At 46.8% G+C, this 20,534-nt stretch overlaps 1 protein-coding gene across 5 annotated transcripts in view; it reads right to left on the minus strand.

The window, feature by feature from the left end:
- cfap251 (cilia and flagella associated protein 251) overlaps positions 1-20,166 on the minus strand; it is a 141,414-nt gene extending 121,248 nt beyond the window's left edge. For 3 of the 5 annotated variants that reach the window (XM_070886345.1, XM_070886346.1, XM_070886341.1), the window contains exons 1-2: positions 20,087-20,166; positions 835-1,383 (exon numbers count right to left, since the gene is read on the minus strand). In XM_070886345.1, coding sequence (XP_070742446.1) covers positions 835-1,374 — 540 coding nt within the window. In that variant the 5' untranslated portion in view covers positions 1,375-1,383; positions 20,087-20,166. Of the gene's footprint in view, positions 1-834; positions 1,384-19,033; positions 19,083-19,846; positions 19,926-20,086 lie in introns of those variants that run through there. The other 2 variants (XM_070886342.1, XM_070886344.1) reach the window with 2 other exon arrangements.
- Positions 20,167-20,534: the final 368 nt, after the last annotated feature.

The following is a 20,534-nucleotide window of genomic DNA, read 5'->3' on the forward strand; positions in this document are numbered from 1 at the left end:
CCAATAATTTACCACTAACCTGGAAATTTCTCTTCGATTACACAAATGGATTGGCATGAGAATGTAAAATACTACATTGGTACAGTAGGGGGTTCGTTTTTTGATTTTTCACATTTCGTGTGTGCAATGGAAAATACAATACAGATCTATCCATAAGCTATATTGCAGCATGAAGTGTAGGTGTTATCAGATGAATGCAGCTTATGCCACAGTTTAGACAGCTTTCTTTGTTTTTGTGCTAATGCAGTAACAGCAATAGATCTTAACAAAAACATGGTTAGACAACGCATTTATCTGCATCCCTGGGAACAGAAGTTATAGCAGGGCTTTATGCTTCCACTGAGTTAGCATTGGAACTTTTTTCAGATTGTTACGAATTAACATGCTTCAATTGTATTGCCAAAAGTGCTAATTCTTTATGCTGAACAGTGCTTAATTACAATTTGAAGCAGAGTAGGATACAATGGTGGGGGAGTACAGGACAGTTGAAATAGTTTCGGTTTGCTCTGGCAAAGAGCTGGCACAGACACAGTGAGCTGAATGGCCTTCGATGTTCTTACTGGATTTAGGTTGACTTTGAATAGGACACCTCCCATAAAAATTGGAAAGATAAGAGTATCAATCGCAAAGTTTAGAAAACTTTCTAATGACCATACACTTTAGCTGCATACTGGCAAAATAACAGCACCTTTAGAAATGCACAGTAGCAAATGAGTCATTGACATGTATGTCTCTCTGTGGCCTCTAATTATATGTGCAGTATTAAGCATCACTTACAAAAAACTAAACAAAGTTAAAAAAGCTAACACTTATAATATCATTACCAATATCTACCTGTCCTGTGTTCTGAGAACTTGAGACACTATCCATTTCTGGAGCAGATGTAAGCTGAACATCGTTTGAGGTTGGAGCTGAAACTTCTGGTTGGTCCTGATCGAATTGTTCTTCAACTTTCAATTGTTCTCCAAAATCATTATCAAGTGTGTTTTCTTCATTTTCAACTGAATGACTTTCAACATCAGCTGATGGAATTGGTGATAGTTCTGCAGTGCTGATTGATTCTAGACCTTCAAAGCCCAGTTCAATACTGGGACTGGCTTGAATTACTGTGCTTTCAGTAGTTAACTGCCCAGTGTCCTCAGGAGTTGAAGTACTGTCTTTCTCTATGTCATTTTCACTGTCTTTCTCTGTAGCATTTTCACGGTCAGAGGAAAGCTGAATTTCAATTGGAGCTGAACTTTCTGGTTGCATCTTTTCCTCCTGATCAAAATGTTCTTTAACATTCTTAAGTAACTCTTGAAGATCTTCTGACTCTGAAGTCTCTAAATCTCCACCTGGTGCATCTTCAGTTGGGTCCTGCTCACTTTCAGCCATGTTTAATCACTAAATAAAATAAAATAAATATTTCATGAATTACTCTACAATTCCCCACATGATAAATCACCAACCTCAGCTGTGCCGTTGTGAACAGCTGATTGGAGGCCAGTAAGTATGACATAGAAGGGGGAGGAGAAATAAGAGCGCGAAAAAGAGGGCAATTCACCCAATAGCTTGGGCACCTCGTTGTGGCTAGTTTTAGTTACTTGTCAGGCCACTTGCCTGGGAAAATGGTCCACAAGAGGGTGAGGAAAAGCAAATTAAAAATAGAAAGGGGGAGAAAATACTACCTTTGAGAAACATTTCAAAGAAAAAAAATATTATAAAGAGGTGTGGGAGTACTGGGAAGATGTGCCGTGATGGAGTGCCGCAGGCTGGGATCATTAGGAGATCATGGGATGTGGGAACGGGAACAGATGGTATGAAAGGACTGGGAGAAGAGTGTGAGGGTCTGGGACAATTGGGAGTTCAGGTGGATTATATTATGTCTGTAATGCACTTATGAATGACTCCACGAGGCAATGTGTTGTACTCAAACTGTAGTGACCTTGGTCCTTTATTCGTAACTCCAGAGTGAGGCAGCCGCATGATGGCTCCCCTTTTAAACAGCCCCTGCCACCAGGGCAGGAAATCCCGCTCTCCACCATGCTGGCACCTCTAGTGGTGCCAGCATGTATATACACAGTGTAAACCTTATTGATAGTACATCAGGTAAACAAGTCTCCATGTTATGCATCTATACAGTGACTACACAGAGAGTATATCTATAGTCTGCATATATAACATCACTCTCCCCCCAAGTCCTGTATGCCAATTACCTTTGCACTATGTGCTCTGGCTTAACTCCCCCAGACTTAAGTGCCAATAGTCCTTGCACCTTGGCTGTGCTTTAGCTTGGCTCTCTCCCTGTTAACCCCCAAGTCCTTTTGCCACAACGTTGGGTAGTGGTTGCCACTTTGGATGGTTCGATGATACAGTGGAGGTTCCAGCGGGTTCTGGGTGTGATCCATGTGTGTGTCCATGGCTACATACATACATTTCCCTCCCCCACCCCCCACAGCGAGATCATGACGTTGTTCCAGAGCAACCGGACGGGGTCCTAGTCATCTGATGGCGGCACTGTGCCCCCTGCTAGCGGGGTGGGCTTGGTTTGCTCACCTAGCCATGCCTCATGGCCTTTGCAGTTGCCTAGTGATGTGTGCGGTCTCCCTGTCCTCCTTTGAGGGCTGCAGAATCTGCTGCCTGCTCTTTAACGATATTGGGAACCTGGCTGTTCCAAATCCGGTTTGGGGAACTCATTGGTCCTGACCTTTCACTCCCGGACATGGCCGAGGTAGCGACTGGGTCTGAGGGCTGCGCCGTCTGCACCCAGGTGGTGGGCAACGGCGGCCGACTGCGCGTATTGGCGCTGTTTTCGTTTACAGGTCTGTGGCGAATAGTGCCATCGGGTGCCTGTAACTAGGGATAGACCTGGTATCAGGATCAGTGCCTTTACCCTCCTGAATTTGCTCGCTTGCTACTTTTGGGGACATTCTATTCCCGACATCTCACAACATTTTGTTCTTTACATTCTTAATCGGTTCGTTACATTGATTGCCAAGCATACAATGTCTCAAAGTTCAGTTGGTTGCAGGTCTCCTTTAAGAGAACCCTGCCACACTACGCTGCACCTCGCTGCAGCAGGGACGCCATCTTGCCTCTGTCCTCGAGGTCGACTGCCTTGATCCTTCTCTCCCGCAATTCTGCCACAAAAGCTGGAAGAGTGCCTGTGAATTCGATTTTCCTCCCCAGGAGTCCTGCCACTGGAGCCGGGAAGGTACTTTTAGGTCATTCCGGTCGGATCATTGCCACGCAGTCATGATGGACGGTCTGTGCCTCAGGTGCTGCGCTGGTCTGTTCTCTGGTGCCTGGCCCAAGCAAAGGTGAGGTTTTGCTCTGCCTCTGAGCACGGGGTCATCAATTGCTGGAGCGAAGGGGTCTTCCTATTTCCACTGGATCTTCCCCATCCACCTTCTTCCCAGTAGCGTTGGACCATCACCTGCAACAATCCACAGAGGTAACTTGTGCACCACACCATTATGGATTACACTTACATCCGCACTACCAAGGACTGGGATCAGCTCCTTGGTGTAGGTGCGCAACTTTTCCTGTACTGGAACCAGCTCGGGTTGTTTTTTGTTCCATAGCCTCTCAAAGGCATCCTGGCTCATCACTGACTGGCTCGCTCCCATGTCCACTTCCATGAAGACTGGAACGCCGTTTATCTCGATTTCCATCTTCACTGAAGGACAATTGGTGGTGCAGGTATACACTCCATACACTTCTTTTTGGGGCTGGGGCTGAGCTGTCTCTCTGGTCAAATCATCATACCCCCGCTGGATTCAAAGTCATCTACTGACTCCCCTGCTAGATGGTGAGTCGTATTTCTTTTACACATACACTGGAGGTGTTACAGGCTTTGCATACATACTCAGAAAACCGACACTGGTGAGCCCTATGGTTTCCTCTGCAACGCCAACATGGTGCTACTCGATTAGCACCCCTCGGCGGACTCTGAGTTCTGTAACCCTGAGGTCTGTGCTCTCTGCTCTGGGCAGAGCCACATTCTACAGTCTTGCCTGTGAAAGGCACTATTCTGTGTATAGTACTTGCCGGGTTTGAGTCCACAGGATGAATAATTTGCTTTGTGCTGCAGGTCGAGGTCATGAACGCCTGATTGATGCTGATGGCCTTCTGCAGGTTGACTGTGTTGTCGGCAGATAATAGCTTGTGAAGGAGGCCCTTGTGGCCAATTCCTATAACGAAGATGTCTCGCAATGCTTCGTTGAGGTGTGTGCCAAAATCACACAGTGCAGCAAGTCTCCTGAGGTCGGCAGCATATTTTGCAATATCCTGGCCCTCAGGTCTGCGGTGAGTATAGAATCTGTGCCTGGCCATGAGGATGCTCTCTTTTGGTTTTAGTTGGTCGCGAATTAGTTCAGTCAGCTCATCGTATGTTTTATCCTTGGCCTTCGTGGGTGCCAGCAAGTCCCTGACGAGGCGGTAGACCTCGGGCCCACAACTGGTCAGCAGTATAGCCTTGCGTTTCTCTGCCAATCTGTCCATCTCCCCTGCCAAGTCGTTTGCCACGAAATATAGCTCGAGCCTTTCCGTGAAGGCATCCCAATCATCACCCTCTGCGAAGTCTCTTAGTCTGCCAAAGGTAGCCATAATCGCGTGAAAGTCCATATTCTCGTCGCCAGTTATTATGTCTGTAATGCACTTATGAATGACTCCACGACGCAATGTGTTGTACTCAAACTGTGGTGACCTTGGTCCTTTATTTGTAACTCCAGAGTGAGACAGCAGCATGGTGGCTCCCTTTTTATACAGCCCCTGCCACCAGGGCAGGAAACCCCGGTCTCCACTAGTTGCACCCTCCAGTGGTGCCAGCATGTATATACACAGTGTAAACCTTATTGATAGTACATCAGGTAAACAAGTCTCCATCTTATGCAACTGTACAGTGAGTACACAGAGAGTATATCTATAGTCTGCATATATAAACAGATTAGGGGGCTGGAACCAATGTTCCCTGTAAGCTGTGCTTTGTTCTGCATGGCCGGTTACTTTTAATGCGCAGTAACTTTACATTTCTGCACATATCTGGGCTCAATTTTCCCCAATGCCGTTTTTTTGGCGTATTACGAGAGTTACGTCCATTTTTCTTGGCCCCAACTGCTCAAAAAAATAAGTAGCAAGTTTCCCCGTTCTATTTTTTGAATTTGGCACCGTGCAGCCTGTCCTGTAGTTCTGAGGGAGTGGAGCCTAATGTCTGCACCGAAAAAATGATGTCCCACCCCCTACTGCACATGCGCGAAAATAAAAGGACGTTTTTGACGTGATTGCTATGGGTGTGCGTGCCCAGTACAGCTCCCGGTTTGCATTCGGCCATTTTTAAAGAGCCGGTTGTGTGTGAGAACTTTTAATTTTCATTGGAAATATCCGAGCTGCAATACAAGATGCAACGTGGCTCAAGGACCAAGAATTTCTTACACGATGAAGTGGAGGCACTAGTTACAGTGATTGAGGCCAGATGGCACAAGCTGGACACCAGCAGAGGTCACATAAACGTTTCACCAAAAGAAATGAAGAAACACTGGAACCAACTTGCAGAAGATTACTGCGCAATGGTGACCACCCCGAGGTCTAGAGGCCAGTGCAAAAAGAAGTGGCAGGACCTTGGTCAAGTAGTTAATGTAAATAATATTTTCTTTTATTCAATGGAATTGCAATTGTAAATGTGACCAGCTGTATATGTCCCACCCAGCAGAAAGACACCCTCTCTAAAAAGTTATGTTTTCATCTTTGCAGAGGAAAGTGGCACACAACAAACAGGAAGTACTCGAACAGGAGGAGGCCTGGCAAATCTGCACCCACTGACACCCTTGGAAGAGAGGGTTGCTGCTTTGATGGGTCCTGCCGAGAGAAAAGCAACCACCACTGCACAAGCTGGGCCCACACTCGGCGGAGAGGGCAAGTCCTGCAAATTCCACAGTCTGGCTTTGCGAAATGTTAAGTACTGTGCGGACTAGCCACGCTTCAGTTCATAGGGATCTCTCCGTCAGCTACACTTCGGTTGATGCAATGTGCTATCATTCATCATGGTCCTTCAAACCAGCCTGCTGCCAGTGCTGTGTGAGCCTACTCATGCCACCCACCCTGCTCCCTCCTCTGCTGCGAACCATTTGTCTGTTCTGTTATATTTTGCAGATCTTGAGGCCAACCTTGACGATGCAGAAGACGATTCAGACGCAGAAGAGTCTGAAGAGGAGAATATCTTCCAATCCCACCTTGCAGACCAAGAGCATGGGGGTGAGGGGGAGGGGGAGGTGATGGATGAAGCCCCCACTGTTGTACTCACTTTGGACGAGGTGCAGGTGCCGCCCATTGAGGTGCCAGCCCTTTTCCTGAGTGGTACGAGTGCTGTTGGGACATTCCATGGTTTCCTACAGTCCGAGACAGGGGATTCCAGTGGGGTGCAGCGAGGCACACCCAGGGCGCCACCGTCCGAGGCTGCGGGTCCCAGTGGGATGCAGCGAGGCACACTCAGGGTCCCACCGTCTGAGGTTGTAGGTCCCAGTGGGATGCAGCGAGGCACACACAGGGTGAGGAGGGGAAGGAGAGTTCGACTGCACTCTCCTGAGGTGCAGGATCTAACAGATGTGGTTCAGATGATGGCAATGAGTGTGGAGAGCATTGACCTTACATGATCACTCTTCGACATCATCAGTGGGATGGGTTATGAGGTATCGGGACTATCGGGAGAAGTAACAACACTCTCACAAGAAATGGGAACACTGTCTGGGAACATGAGGGAGGAAATGTCTCAGGCAGTGGATACAATGACGGTGCACATGAGGGAGGAAATGTCGCAGGTAGCTTATGCGTTGTCGGCGAACATGAGGGAGGGAGTGTTGCAGATAGCTGACACACTGTCAGGGCACATGAGGGAAGGAATGTCGGAGTTAGCTGCTGCAATAAGGGAACATGCCCAGATTCCGCGCCCATTGACAAAATCAACTGCCACTCCCACTCCAATCCCAAGACCAGCCTCTGAAGAGGCCCAAGCCGGGCCCTCCACATTACCGCCTGTCCGGTCCCCCCGCTCCCTGTCCCCATCAAGAAGTGCACATTATCCGAGATGTTCAAAAGAATAAGCTTGGTACCAACCCGAGAAACACTGCGCCACCGCCTGCAGGCAGGGATGGAGTCAACAAGACCAAGCGCAGCGGGCGGTCTTAGAATAAGGTGAAGGAGAGATGGGTGCAGCGTTTCTTTGCTGCTGCTGTTGTTGTTGTTGTTCCCTTAGAGGACGAGACCAGGGAATTAGTAATGGGGAACAGGGAGATGGCAGAAACTCTGAACAAATATTTTGCATCAGTCTTTACGGGAGAGCATACTAACAATATTCCAACAGTGGATAGTCAAGGGGCTATAGGGGGGAGGAACTTAACACAATCACAATCACTAAGGAGGTGGTACTCAGTAAGATAATGGGACTAAAGGCAGATAAATTCCCTGGACCTGGTGGCTTGCATCTTAGGGTCTTAAGAGAAATAGCGGCAGGGATTGTGGATGCATTGGTTGTAATTTACCAAAATTCCCTGGAATCTGGGGAGGTCCCAGCAGATTGGGAAACTGCAAATGTAACTCCCCTATTTAAAAAAGGAGGCAGACAAAAAGCAGGAAACCATAGCCTAACATCTATGGTAGGGAAAACGTTGGAGTCCATTATTAAAGAAGCAGTAGCAGGACATTCGGAAAAGCAAAATTCGGTCAGGCAGAGTCAGCATGAATTTATGAAGGGGAAGTTGTTGTGTTCCTAACACAGATGAGACTGCACGCAGGGAGGTTAAAGTAACAGTGACCTCAGTCTTTATTAAGACACTCCAGAGTGCTTAACAGACCTTAGGGGCCGGCTTACATACATTGCTCCCAAGGGATGCTGGGATCCCTTGGGACTTCAGGGGATGCGCTCCCTGGTGGCGGAACATGGGAGTGCATGCTTTACAGATACACAACATCACTCCCCCCCCAAAGTCAAAGTGAAAACTATTTACAAGGTGAGGCGGTCGGGAGCCTTTCTTTCCCTGGTGGACCGCCTCGGTACAAATGTATGTTCTGGTGTGTTGGCTGTGCCCTCGTTGGGCTGGCGTGTTGTTGGCCCTGCAGGGCTGCTGGGTGAGCCTGGCCTTGCTGGGCTGTTGGGCGTGATGGGTTTGATTTCCTGGTCCAGGGTGGTGTCGTTGATCCTTTGGGTGTGTGTCGTGGGTTCGAAAAAGGTGGTGTCTGCTGTGGGTTGTTCAGGGCAGTCTGTGAACCGCAGCCTCGTTTGGTCCAGGTGAGGTGCATTCTGCAAAATTGTCCATTGTCTCGTTTGACTACAAACACCCTACTCCCTTCTTTAGCTACCAACGTGCCCGTGATCCACTTGGAACCATGTCCATAGTTTAGCACATACACAGGGTAATTCAGATCAATTTCCCGTGACACAGTGGCATGACCATCGTTTACATTTTGTTGTTGCCACCTGCTCTCTACCTGATCATGCAGGTTGGGGTGAACCAGCGAGAGTCTGGTTTTAAGTGTCCTTTTCATGAGTAGCTCAGCCAGGGGCACCCCAGTGAGCGAGTGGGGTCTCGTGCGGTAGCTGAGCAGTACTCAAGACAGGCAGGTTTGGAGTGAGCCTACTGAAACTCGTTTGAGGCTCTTTTGATTGTTTGTACTGCCCACTCTGCCTGTCCATTGGAGGCTGGTTTAAACGGGGCCGAGGTGACATGTTTGATCCCATTGCGGGTCACGAATTCTTTAAATTCGGCACTGGTAAAACATGGCCCATTGTCATTGACCAATATGTCAGGCAGGCCATGGGTAGCAAACATGGCCCTCAATGGTGGCGATGGCGGTGCTTCCCGACATTATTTTACATTCAATCCATTTTGAAAAAGCATCCACCACCACCAGGAACATTTTACCGAGAAACAGGCCCGCATAGTCGACATGGATCCTCGACCATGGTCTGGAGGGCCAGGCCCACAAACTTAGGGGTGCCTCTCTGGGCGCGTTGCTCAACTGGTCACACATGCTGCATTGTTGTACACAGGACTCTAAGTCAGAGTCGATACCGGGCCACCACACGTGGAATCTGGCTATCACTTTCATCATTATTATACCTGGGTGTGTGTTGTGGAGATCCGATATGAACGTTTCCCTGCCCTTTTTGGGTAGCACTACGCAGTTACCCCACAGCAGGCAGTCTGCCTGAATGGACACCTCGTCCTTTCACCGCTGGAATGGTTTGATTAGCTCTTGCATTTCAACGGTGATGCTGGCCCAGCTCCCATGCAGTACACAGTTTTTTTACTAGGGACAGCAGAGGATCTTGGCTGGTCCAAGTCCTAATCTGGCGGGCCGTGACAGGTGATTTATCATTTTCAAACGCTTCCATGACCATCAACAAGTCTGCCGGCTGCGCCACCATCAACAAGTTTGCAGGCTGCGCCATTTCCACCCCCGTGGTGGGCAATGGTAGCCAACTGAGAGCATCCGCACAGTTCTCAGTGCCTGGCCTGTGGCGGATGGCATAGTTATACGCTGATAGTGCGAGTGCCCATCTTTGTATGCGGGCTGAGGCATTAGTATTTATCCCCTTGTTTTCAGCAAACAGGGATATGAGAGGCTTGTGATCAGTTTCCAGCTCAAAGTTGAGGCCAAACAGGTACTGATGCATTTTCTTTACCCCGAACACACACGCTAATGCCTCTTTCTCAATCATGCTGTAGGCCCTCTCGGCCTTAGACAAGCTCCTGGAAGCAACTTCCCTGCAACGTTAGCTTGTTGTAATACACACCCGACTCCGTACGATGACGCATCACATGCTAGCACGAGTCTTTTACACAGGTTATACAATACAAGCAGCTTGTTGGAGCATAAAATGTTTCTGGCTTTCTCAAAAGCAATTACTTGTTTTTTTTCCCCATACCCAGTTCTCACCTTTACGCAATAACAAATGTAGGGGCTCTAAGAGGGTGTTTAACCCCGGTAGGAAGTTATCAAAATAGATGAGGAGTCCCAGGAACGACCGCAGTTCCGTGATGTTCTGTTGCCTAGGCGCGTTCCTGATAGCCTCTGTCTTGGCGTCTGTGAGCCGAATGCCGTCCACCGCGATCTTTCTCCCCAAAAACTCCACTTCTGTTACCATGAAGACGCATTTCAACCTCTTCAGCCATAGCCCTACGCGATCCAGTCGCTGGAGGACCTCCTCCAGGTTTTGTAAGTGCTCGACGGTGTCCCGACCCGTGACCAATATGTCGTCCTGAAAAACCACCGTGCGTGGTACCGACTTGAGTAGGCTCTCCATGTTTCTCTGGAAGATCGCTGCAGCCGACCGAATTCCAAATGGGCATTTATTGTAGATGAACAGTCCCTTGTGCATGTTGATGCAGGTGAGGCCCTTCGAAGACTCCTCCAGCTCCTGCGTCATGTAGGCAGAAGTCAATTCAAGCTTGGTGAATGTCTTGCCTCTTGCCAGCGTCGCAAATAGGTCGTCTGCCTTAGGTTGTGGGTTTTGGTCCTGTAGCGAGAAACGATTAATAGTTACTTTATAATTGCCGCAAATCCTGACCGTGCCATCACTTTTGAGTACTGGAACAATCGGGCTGGCCCACTCGCTGAATTCCACTGGGGAGATGATGCCCTCGCATTGCAGCCTGTCCAGCTCGATTTCCACTCTCTCCCTTATCATGTGAGGTACCGCTCGCGCCTTGTGGTGAATGGGTCGTTCCCCTGGGACCAAGTGGATCCGCACCTTCGCACGGAAAAGTTTTGAGCCTGGCTCAAAAAGGGAAGGAAATTTGTTAAGAACCTAGCTACATGAGGCCTCATCGACATGTGATTGCGCTTGGATGTCATCCCAGTTCCAGCGGATTTTGCCCAGCCAGCTCCTTCCAAGCAGTGTGGGGCCATCGCCAGGATCAATCCAGAGTGGCAGTTCATGCACCGTGCCCTCGTAGGTGACCTTGACCATGGCGCTGCCCAGGACAGTGATAAGCTCTTTGGTGTACGTTCTCAGTTTCATGTGGATGGGGCTCAGGGCTGGTCTGAGTGCCTTGTTGCACCACAGTCTCTCAAACATCTTTTTACTCATGATGGATTGGCTAGCGCCAGTGTCCAGTTCCATGGCTATGGGTAAGCCATTCAATTTTACGATTCGCATTATAGGTGAACATTTCATCGAAAATGTGTGCACACTGTGTACTTCAGCATCTGCCTCCTCTCTCTCAGGCTCAAAATTGCTTTGATCCACCATGGACCGATCATCCTCTGCCACGTGGTGGTTAGCAGGTTTTGCAGAGCTTGCAGCTCGACTGCAAGCTCGTTGGAGGTGCCCCATTGTTCCACAGCTCTTGCAAACATACCCTTTGAAGCGGCATGAACAGGCTGAATGGAAGCCTCCACAATGCCAACAAGGTGTGAATTGCCTTTCATTCATCCTTTGTTGCAGACTCTTGAGTCATCTGGGTCACCTGAGGTTGCAGACTCGTGGGTTCTGCCTTGTACATTTCTGCTCACAAACACAGTTCCAGTTAATTTATGAACATTGCTAGCACTTGTGTGCTGAGATATTTGTTTGGTGTTATCACTGGTGGACATAAACGCCTGTGCTATCGCAATGGCCTTGCTGAGGGTCGGCGTCTCTACAGTCAAAAGTTTTCATAGGTTGGTCTCATGGCCAATGCCCAGTACAAAAAGTCTCTGAGCATTTGCTCCAGGTAGCCATCAAACTCACATTGTCCTGCAAGTCGCCTTAGCTCGGCGACGCAGCTCGCCACTTCCTGACCTTCAGATCGCTGGTACGTATAGAACCGATACCTCGCCATCAGCACACTCTCCCTCGGGTTAAGATGCTCCCGAACCAGTGTACACAGCTCCTCATACGACTTATCTGTGGGTTTCACCGGAGCCAGAAGATTCTTCATGGGGCTGTAGGTCGGTGTCCCGCAGACCGTGAGGAGGACTGTTCTCCTTTTTGCAGCACTTCCTTCTCCGTCCAGCTCGTTGGCTACAAAGTACTGGTCTAACCGTTTGACATAGGCTTCCCAGTCCTCACCCTCCAAGAACTTCTCCAGGGTGCCCACAGTTTGCTGCATCTTTGCGTTGGATTTGTGTACTCGTCGCCAGTTGTTGTGTTCCTAACACAGATGAGACTGCACACAGGGAGGTTAAAGTAACAGTCTTTATTAAGACACTCCAGAGTGCTTAGGGGCCGGCTTATATACAGTGCTCCCAAGGGATGATGGGATCCCTTGGGACTTCAGGGGATGCGCTCCCTGGTGGCAGAACATGGGAGTGCATGCTTTACAGATACACAACAGAAGTCATGTTTGGCAAATTTACTGGAGTTCTTTGAGGATGTAACGAACAGGGTGGATAAAGGGGGACCAGTGGATATGGTGTATTTGGAATTCCAGAAAGCATTTGACAAGGTGCCACATTAAAGGTTACTGCACAAGATAAAAGTTCACAGGGTTGGGGATAATATATTAGCATGGATAGAGGATTGGCTAACTAACAGAGAACAGAGAGTCGGGATAAATGGTTCATTCTCTGATTGGCAACCAGAAACTAGTGGGGTGTGTGCTGGGACCCCAACTATTTACAATCTATATTAGCAACTTGGAAGAAGGGACTGAATGTAACGTAGGCAAGTATGCTGACGATACAAAGATGGAAGGAAAAGCAATGTGTGAGGAGGACACAAAAAATCTGCAAAAGGACATAGACAGGCTGAGTAGGCAAAATTTGGCAGATGGAGTACAATGTTGGAAAGTGTGAGGTCATGCACTTTGGCAGAAAAAAATCAAAGAGCAAGTTATTATTTAAATGGAGAAAGTTTGCAAAGTGCCGCACTGCAGCGGGACCTGGGGCTACTTGTGCATGAAACACAAAAGGATAGTATGCAGGTACAGCAAGTGATCAGGAAGGCCAATGGAATCTTGGCCTTTATTGCAAAGGGGATGGAGTATAAAAGCAAGGAAGTCTTGCTACAGCTATATAAGGTATTGGTGAGGCCACACCTGGAATATTGCGTGCAGTTTTGGTTTCCATATTTACGAAAGGATATACTTGCTTTGGAGGCAGTTCAGAGAAGGTTCACTAGGTTGATTCCGGAGATGAGGGGTTTGACTTATGAGGAAAGGTTGAGTAGGTTGGGCCTCTACTCTTTGGAATTCAGAAGAATGAAAGGTGATCTTATTGAAACGTATAAGATTATGAGGGGGCTTGACAAGGTGGATGCAGAGAGGATGTTTCCACTGGTGGGGGAGACTTTAAACTAGAGGGCATGATCTTAGAATAAGGGGCCGCTCATTTAGAACTGAGATGAGGAGAAATTTCTTCTCTCAGAGGGTTGTAAATCTGTGGAATTCACTGCCTCAGAGAGCTGTGGAAGCTGGGACATTGAATAAATTTAAGACAGAAATAGACAGTTTCTTAAACGATACGGGGATAAGGGGTTATGGGGAGCGGACAGGGAAGTGGAGTTGAGTCCATGATCAGATCAGCTATGATCTTATTGAATGGTGGAGTAGACTCGAGGGGCCGTATGGCCTACTCCTGTTCTTATTTCTTATGTTTTTATCAGAGATCGCTTTGGGGGGCAGAGAGAGAGAGAGCTTGAGGGGGGAGAGAGAGCAACACAGGTGGGGAGAGAGGGAACTCCGAGAAGACGGATCACGGTCTTACTACCCCCTGGTGCGTGCAAGCTCGGTGCGTGTGTTACAAGGGACATCATTGGGGTGGATGAAATCCAGAAGTCACGACACAGTCACTAGTCACTTCATACTCAATAAACATGTTAATAATCTGCACACAATGCCCCATCTACGGGGGGGGGGGGGCGGTGGGGTAAGGTCTTGCGCTTGGGTAAGGGTCTGCAACTGGCAGAGGGATGCACTTACACTGAGGTAATGGACTTCAGCTGAGGGAGGGAAGCACTTACGCTGGGTTAAGCGACTTAGGCTGTGGGAGGCAGCACACGTGCTGGGGTAAGGGTCTTCAGCTGGCGGAGGGATGCACTTGCTCAGGTGTAAGGGACTTCGGCTGGAATGGTGGCTTTTGGGGAGATCTATCCTCTGTGGCTTCTGAAATCAAAATGGATTGAATTTCAAATTGGAAATTCACTCAGAACTTGGGCTAGGCGGTTCCAGTTACACATTCCAGAGGAACTTCAGGGTGTGGCTTATTCTCCAAGGGGACCTATCAGCAATAGGTCTGGAGAGCCAATCAGAGAAACGGCTGCATTTCAGTTAGTACAAGTAGACGCATCCAATAAAAAAGGGAGGAAAGGAAAAAGAAATATGGGCAGACCAAAAATGGTCTGAAATTGTTGATCTTGATGTTGAGTCCAGAAGGCTGTAAAGTGCCTAAACGAAAGATGAGGTGCTGTTCCTCGAGCTTGCGTTGAGCTCCATTGGAACAGTGTAGGAGGCCAAGGATGGAGAAGTCAGAGTGGGAGTGGAGCGGAAAATTAAAGTGACAGGCGACCGGAAGTTCGGGGTCATGCTTACGAACTGAATGAAGGTGTTCAGCAAAGCGGTCACCCAATCTGCGTTTGGTCTCCCCAATACAGAGGAGACCACATCATGAACAGTGAATACAGTATACTAAATTGAAAGAAGTACAAGTAAATCACTGTTTCACCTGGAAGGAATGTTTGAGGCCCTGAACGGTGGGAAGGGAGGAGGTAAAAGTGCAGGTGTTGCATCTCCTGCGCTTGCACGGGAAGGTGCCGTGGGAAGGGGAGGGGGTGCTGGGGGTGATTGAGGAGTGGACCAGGGTGTCGGGGAGGGAGCAGTCCCTTCGGAATGCTGAGAGGGGAGGGGAAGATGTGATTGATGGTGGAATCACGCTGGAGATGGCGGAAATGGCAGAGGATGAACCGTTGGAACGTGGAGGCTGGTGGGGTGAAAGGTGAGGACAAGGGAAATAAACCCTGTCGTGGTTCTGGGAGGAAGGGGAAGGTGTGAGAGCAGAAGTGCGGGAAATAGAACGGACATGGTAGAGGGCCATGTTCACCACGATGGAGGGGAATCCTCGGTTGAGGAAAAAGGAGGGTTTGTGCGTCATTAATAACGTGGTTAAGTTATAAGCATCACAAAGCTTGAGCATTAACACCTGATAATATGATTTTTACACAGTGCTCGATTTCCTAGCACCTGATGAGGTGAAAAAGACTGAAACATAACTGATTTGGTTACTCAGCAATTTTCACACCTATACAAAACCACTTGTAAAAATACCTTAACACATTTATTGGCAGAAAGGGATGCTTTAACATAGTAAAACCCCCTATGCTTTCTCTTTGCTCATTTCCCCGAACTAGGATAGGAAACTGGCAATTTGCTTTTTAAAAGCACTATAGTTTGGGGGTCAATTTGGTGCTATTAAACAGGCTATTAAAAGTGCTTTGATTTCAGAATTCTATACCCATTTCTGCTCCCCTATGCAGCCCCGTACCACTATGCTTTGATTGATGGCCCTCTACACACTGTACTTATTATTTGCCAGCACCTCCAACCCTCCGTGTCCTTGAATCATAGAATGATACAGCACAGAAGGCGGCCTTTCGGCCCATAATGCCTGTGCTGGCTCTATGAAGGAGCTATCCAATTAGCCCCACTGCCCTGCTCAATCGCCATAACCCTGCAATTTTTTCCCCTTCAAGTATTTAACTTGTCAGCATGCTCGCTACCCAAAACATATTGATCCAGATTTTGCAGTCAATGGAGAAGTAACGGCATTCGCTGCTGAGCTCAAAGAAAGCTACCCACAAAGATCTAGTAAACTCTGTGGCATGGATTTCAAGTTTTCCGGTTAATTTAATTCTGCCGCCACCTATAGGGGAATTCCAGCATCCAGCTACAGTGATGTCATCAAGCAGGCTAAGCAGCCAATCACACTGAGGAATTCTCACAGACAGCAAACCAGGAAGTAAAATTCACTTTTGAATCATTTTACTAGAACAAAATAAAGATTGGGACATGCACATGGGATTAAAGTAGAAGCTGAAGTATCATAAACAAACTTGAAAATTTTTTTAATGATATTAAAAACCTGTGGAATTTTTATCATAATGGAGAAATTTTTCATGGCCAGAGAAGTTGTTCAGCAGTAGTTATAAGTTAGACATTTAAAAGCTCAGTTACACCTCAATCAACAAGGTTTACATTTTTCGAGGGTTTTTACAACGAGATAAGAGTGCAAAAAATGGATGTTTATGTCAAATCAAGTGATTTCTAAAGATTTATGTCTGCAGGGACTTTAACAGCGCACCCTTTGGAGGTACAGGGAATCACTGACAGCAACATCTGGATTTCTGTGTTTAACTGCGCATGTGCGGACGCCAGAAGTTGTTTTCCGTTTCACAGAGTAATGGCGGCGAATTTTACCGTCCTTACAACCGCAAAATCCGGGCCATTGTGCTGCTCTGCTTGGTTCCCTACATTTGTCTCTTCTCCCCATACTTTGCTCTGCTATGGTTGCAAGATAGCTTCTTTACTGATTTGGAAGATATGAGGGCAGTCTTTTCCATTGCTGATTCATATTGATACCGCCATGTGGATGCAAACTTCAGCCTAAACACTGACCCTTGGCACCATGCTGAGAAGTAGTAAAGTTTGCTTTCTTCTTTCTCATCTCTCTTCAAAGGCAGGTTGTGGTGTATGGCAAATTTCCAAACAGGTCTCATTCAGAATTCATAAGCATACAACAGGAGCCTTTTTTTCAGTCTATGTGTAAGATCAATGAACATGCTCGGACGTGGATTTGTGCTGAGAAGGCGACATGGTTGCAGGGAGGTAGGATTGTACCCTACAGTCACTTGCAAATGACCACCAGGAGGGAGGGTGCAGGGAGAGAAGGGGTGAAGGATGTGGAGGTGGACATCTCTTTGCTAAAGCAGTTGGTAATGAGTAAACCTAGTACATCGGTTTGAATTTGGACATTTAAAATATCAAAGTGGCTGGAAATGTACTGCAAGTTTTACTGCTTAGGACCTTCCAACACGTTGAAACCTGACACCTGATTAGGAAATTCTTAAGTCTTGGGGTGATAGCGACTGGAAGATATTAATTGGAGGTCCAGTATGAGAACATATGTTCTTATATCAATGTTTGGTGTTTACTCTGATTGGGTTGCAAAGAGGAAAGCAGTAGCTGTGGAAGCTCTCCAATTCCAACTGGTGGAAGCACCATTAGATAGAATATGGCTTGTGTCCATTCTGTGATGTGGTTGTTCACGGTTCAAACCCACCTCTGACTAAAGACCAGCCAGTGACTACGTTCCCCAGCGGAGTGTAAGCAGCGTCTCTTCGATGAGTTGGGTACCTAATCTCTCTGAGCTTTATGGTGTGTATGCTATGAGGGAGGAACATGCACTCCACATTGGGTAAAAACAAACTCTACCAGTGTGGATGTCTCAGTAACTTTGTTTAGAGACTGTTGAGCAGGACGATAACCATCCAAGAATATAGGGCTCCCAGCTGTCCAAACAAAGCATCTTGACCCCCGAGGCTTTGGAATGGTCTGCTGTTACTTTATCTTGTTAGTGGGTTTGTGTTAGTAATTAATGGACCAGAGTTTATGTGTGCATTATACACAACAATGGACCAGAGAGTACGTGTACACTGTACACAATGATGTACCTGAGAGTATGTGTGCACTATACACAATGATGGACCAGAGAGTACATGTGCATTATACACAATAATGGACCTGAGAGTACGTGTGCACTGTACACAATTATGTACTTGAGAGTACATGTGCATTATAGAAAAGATGGACCTGAGAGTACGTGTGCATTATAGACAACGATGTACTTGAGAGTACGTGTGCATTATACACAACGATGTACCTGAGAGTACGTGTGCATTATAGACACAATGGACCTGAGGGTACGTGTGTACTGTACACAATGATGGACCTGAGAGTACATGTGTTTTATACACAATGATGGACCTGAGAGTACGTGTGCATTATATACAATGATGTACCTGAGAGTATGTGTGCACTATACACAATGATGTACTTGAGAGTACGTGTGCATTATACACAATGATGGACCTGAGAGTACGTGTGCACTATACACAATGATGTACCTGAGAGTACGTGTGTATTATACACAATGATGGACCCGAGAGTACGTGTGCACTATACACAATGATGTACCTGAGAGTACGTGTGCATTATACACAATGGCCTGGAATTTGCGGTCTTGATGACGGTGAACTGGCAGCGTTCACCATCATTCTGTCTTTGAAAATGACTGCAACTTCTGGATTTAGCGCATGCGCAGCCTAATCCTGAAGTTACAGCTTGCGCTCTCTCATTCTCTGCTCCACCACAGGCTGCACTGTGCACCATCCCCTCCTCATCCTCCCCCCCCCCCCCCCGCCCCCACTCCCCACACACACACAGAGCCAACAATCAGTGAAATCTCTCAAATCAGGGAAATTAATGAAAATGTCAGCTCTTCTGCAGTAACATAGAAACATAGAAAATAGGTGCAGGAGTAGGCCATTCGAGCCTGCACCACCATTCAATGAGTTCATGGCTGAACATGCAACTTCAGTACCCCATTCCTGATTTCTCACCATCCCCTTGATCCCCCTAGTAGTAACACGGCTGTTAAGTTCCCCATTAAATGTTAGACCCAAAGGGATTAGGTGTAACTGGGGTTTTAACAGTGTATTGACTGCTAAGCAAAGGTTATGGTCTGAAAAACTAATTTTAATTTTGTGGAGTGTCAAATTTATCCATTTTATTAAAAGTTAAAATGTTATTTTTTTTAAGTTTGTTCATCTTTATTTCAGGTTTGCCATGTGAGAGCCCCGAACTTTGTTTTGCTCTAACACTTTTTTTAAGTTAAAATTTTAAGAGCTTACTCACTTCCTTGTCAGTCTGTGAGAATTCTGCATTTTGATTGGCTACTTAGACAGCTGCTGACACAACAACAGCTTGCACTAAGGGATTCCCACTATACTCGGTTCATTTGAATTACACATCGCAAAACCGAACTTCTCGACACAGCGATCGCAAGATCTTTGTGCGAAACTTACTTCGGAGCGTGCGGAAAATGCCTTTGATTCGCCGCTGACCACAGATTCCGGGTCATTGATGGACCTGAGAGTGTGCACTACATGACGATGGATCTTTGCAGATGTGCATTATACAAAATGATGGATGAAAGCCGTGTATACTGCACACATCTCTAGAATTTTCATTCATGGTCTTCACATTACGTGGAGAAATATTACAGTGTTACAATTTTATCTTTTCAGCAGAACTGCATTTAAAGGTGTGATATTTTCAGGGAGTTCACAGCACATACAGCCTTAAGATGGCAGAATCTTCCAGAAGTCACCAGTCAGATGACCTGGTCTCTATTATGAGCAGCACTGGCTGCAGTGCCACAGGAGTCCACAGTGTGGAGCTCACAGACATTACAAAAAGGAAGCCAGACAAACGCGTGAGGGAGAAAATAGAGGGTCATGCTGATAGGGTTAGATGAAGAGGATTGGGAGGAGGCTTGTGTGAAGCATAAACACCGGCATGGCATATTTCAGTGCTGTACATTCTATGTAATTCTATGTAATTCACTTCCCTGGATCCCACTAATTGTTATTGCCCAGCTTGGAATGAAACAATGCTAAACATCATACCCCTGTTCCAGGTCTCAGACTACCCATAAACAACACTACTGGAGAATATTATTATTTATAATTTTATGTTTCCTTTGTTTTATGGTTTAATCCCTTATTAGTTGGACCCCTCTAAAAAGAGGGCATTTTTTGGGTTTTGTTTGATGACACTTGGGCAACTCATAAGTGTCTCCTTAGAATATAGAAAACAAAAACAAAATTTTGAATTACCCCAAGCAGTAAGCAGCCCATATGCCTATACATATCTCCGAAGATTAAGTTTGGTTTCCCTGTATGAGATTGAAAGGGCCTCTCTTTCCAACTGGGCATATTTGCTCTCTCCGCTGAAACCTGCCGCTCGCCTGTCCCACACTCTCTGCATGTCTCGGCAGGTAGTTAGTGACACGGGGACTGATTTAATTAAACAATAATATCGCCAATCCTTGCCGCTTTAGAATAATCACCACTTACCCGCCGGGTTCTGTGGTTAAAGGCAGCCTGTCTCAGCAAGGCCTGGGCTCGCTTGTACGATCAATGCTGTTGCTAGGATACAGGTATCAACGAACTAGTTGCCATGGAGTCTGGTCGAACGGCGATCTCACGGTTTCGACGTCGCTGATTGGACCGCAAATATTGTGACGAATTGAATATCGGTCTAATTTCCGGTTCACTGTATAGATCAATGCATTTGGACAATTTCATGAACTTTATACATAAACACACCAGTTCATCCTTATTAAAATGGCAATGGACAATAAAAGTTCCTCAAAACAAAACAAATATTTGAATAAAGTAAATGTTCAGTGTTTCCACCTATCCAAGTTTGGAGCGAACTTTAATTGTACAGGCACATTGCAGTCAATTGCATTAAAATAACATTGTCTTCATGAAAAAGTACTTGGTAAATCATTGTTTGGAG

The sequence above is a fragment of the Pristiophorus japonicus genome, chromosome 8 (assembly GCF_044704955.1).
Source record: "Pristiophorus japonicus isolate sPriJap1 chromosome 8, sPriJap1.hap1, whole genome shotgun sequence".
In the NCBI taxonomy this organism is placed as follows: domain Eukaryota; kingdom Metazoa; phylum Chordata; class Chondrichthyes; family Pristiophoridae; genus Pristiophorus; species Pristiophorus japonicus.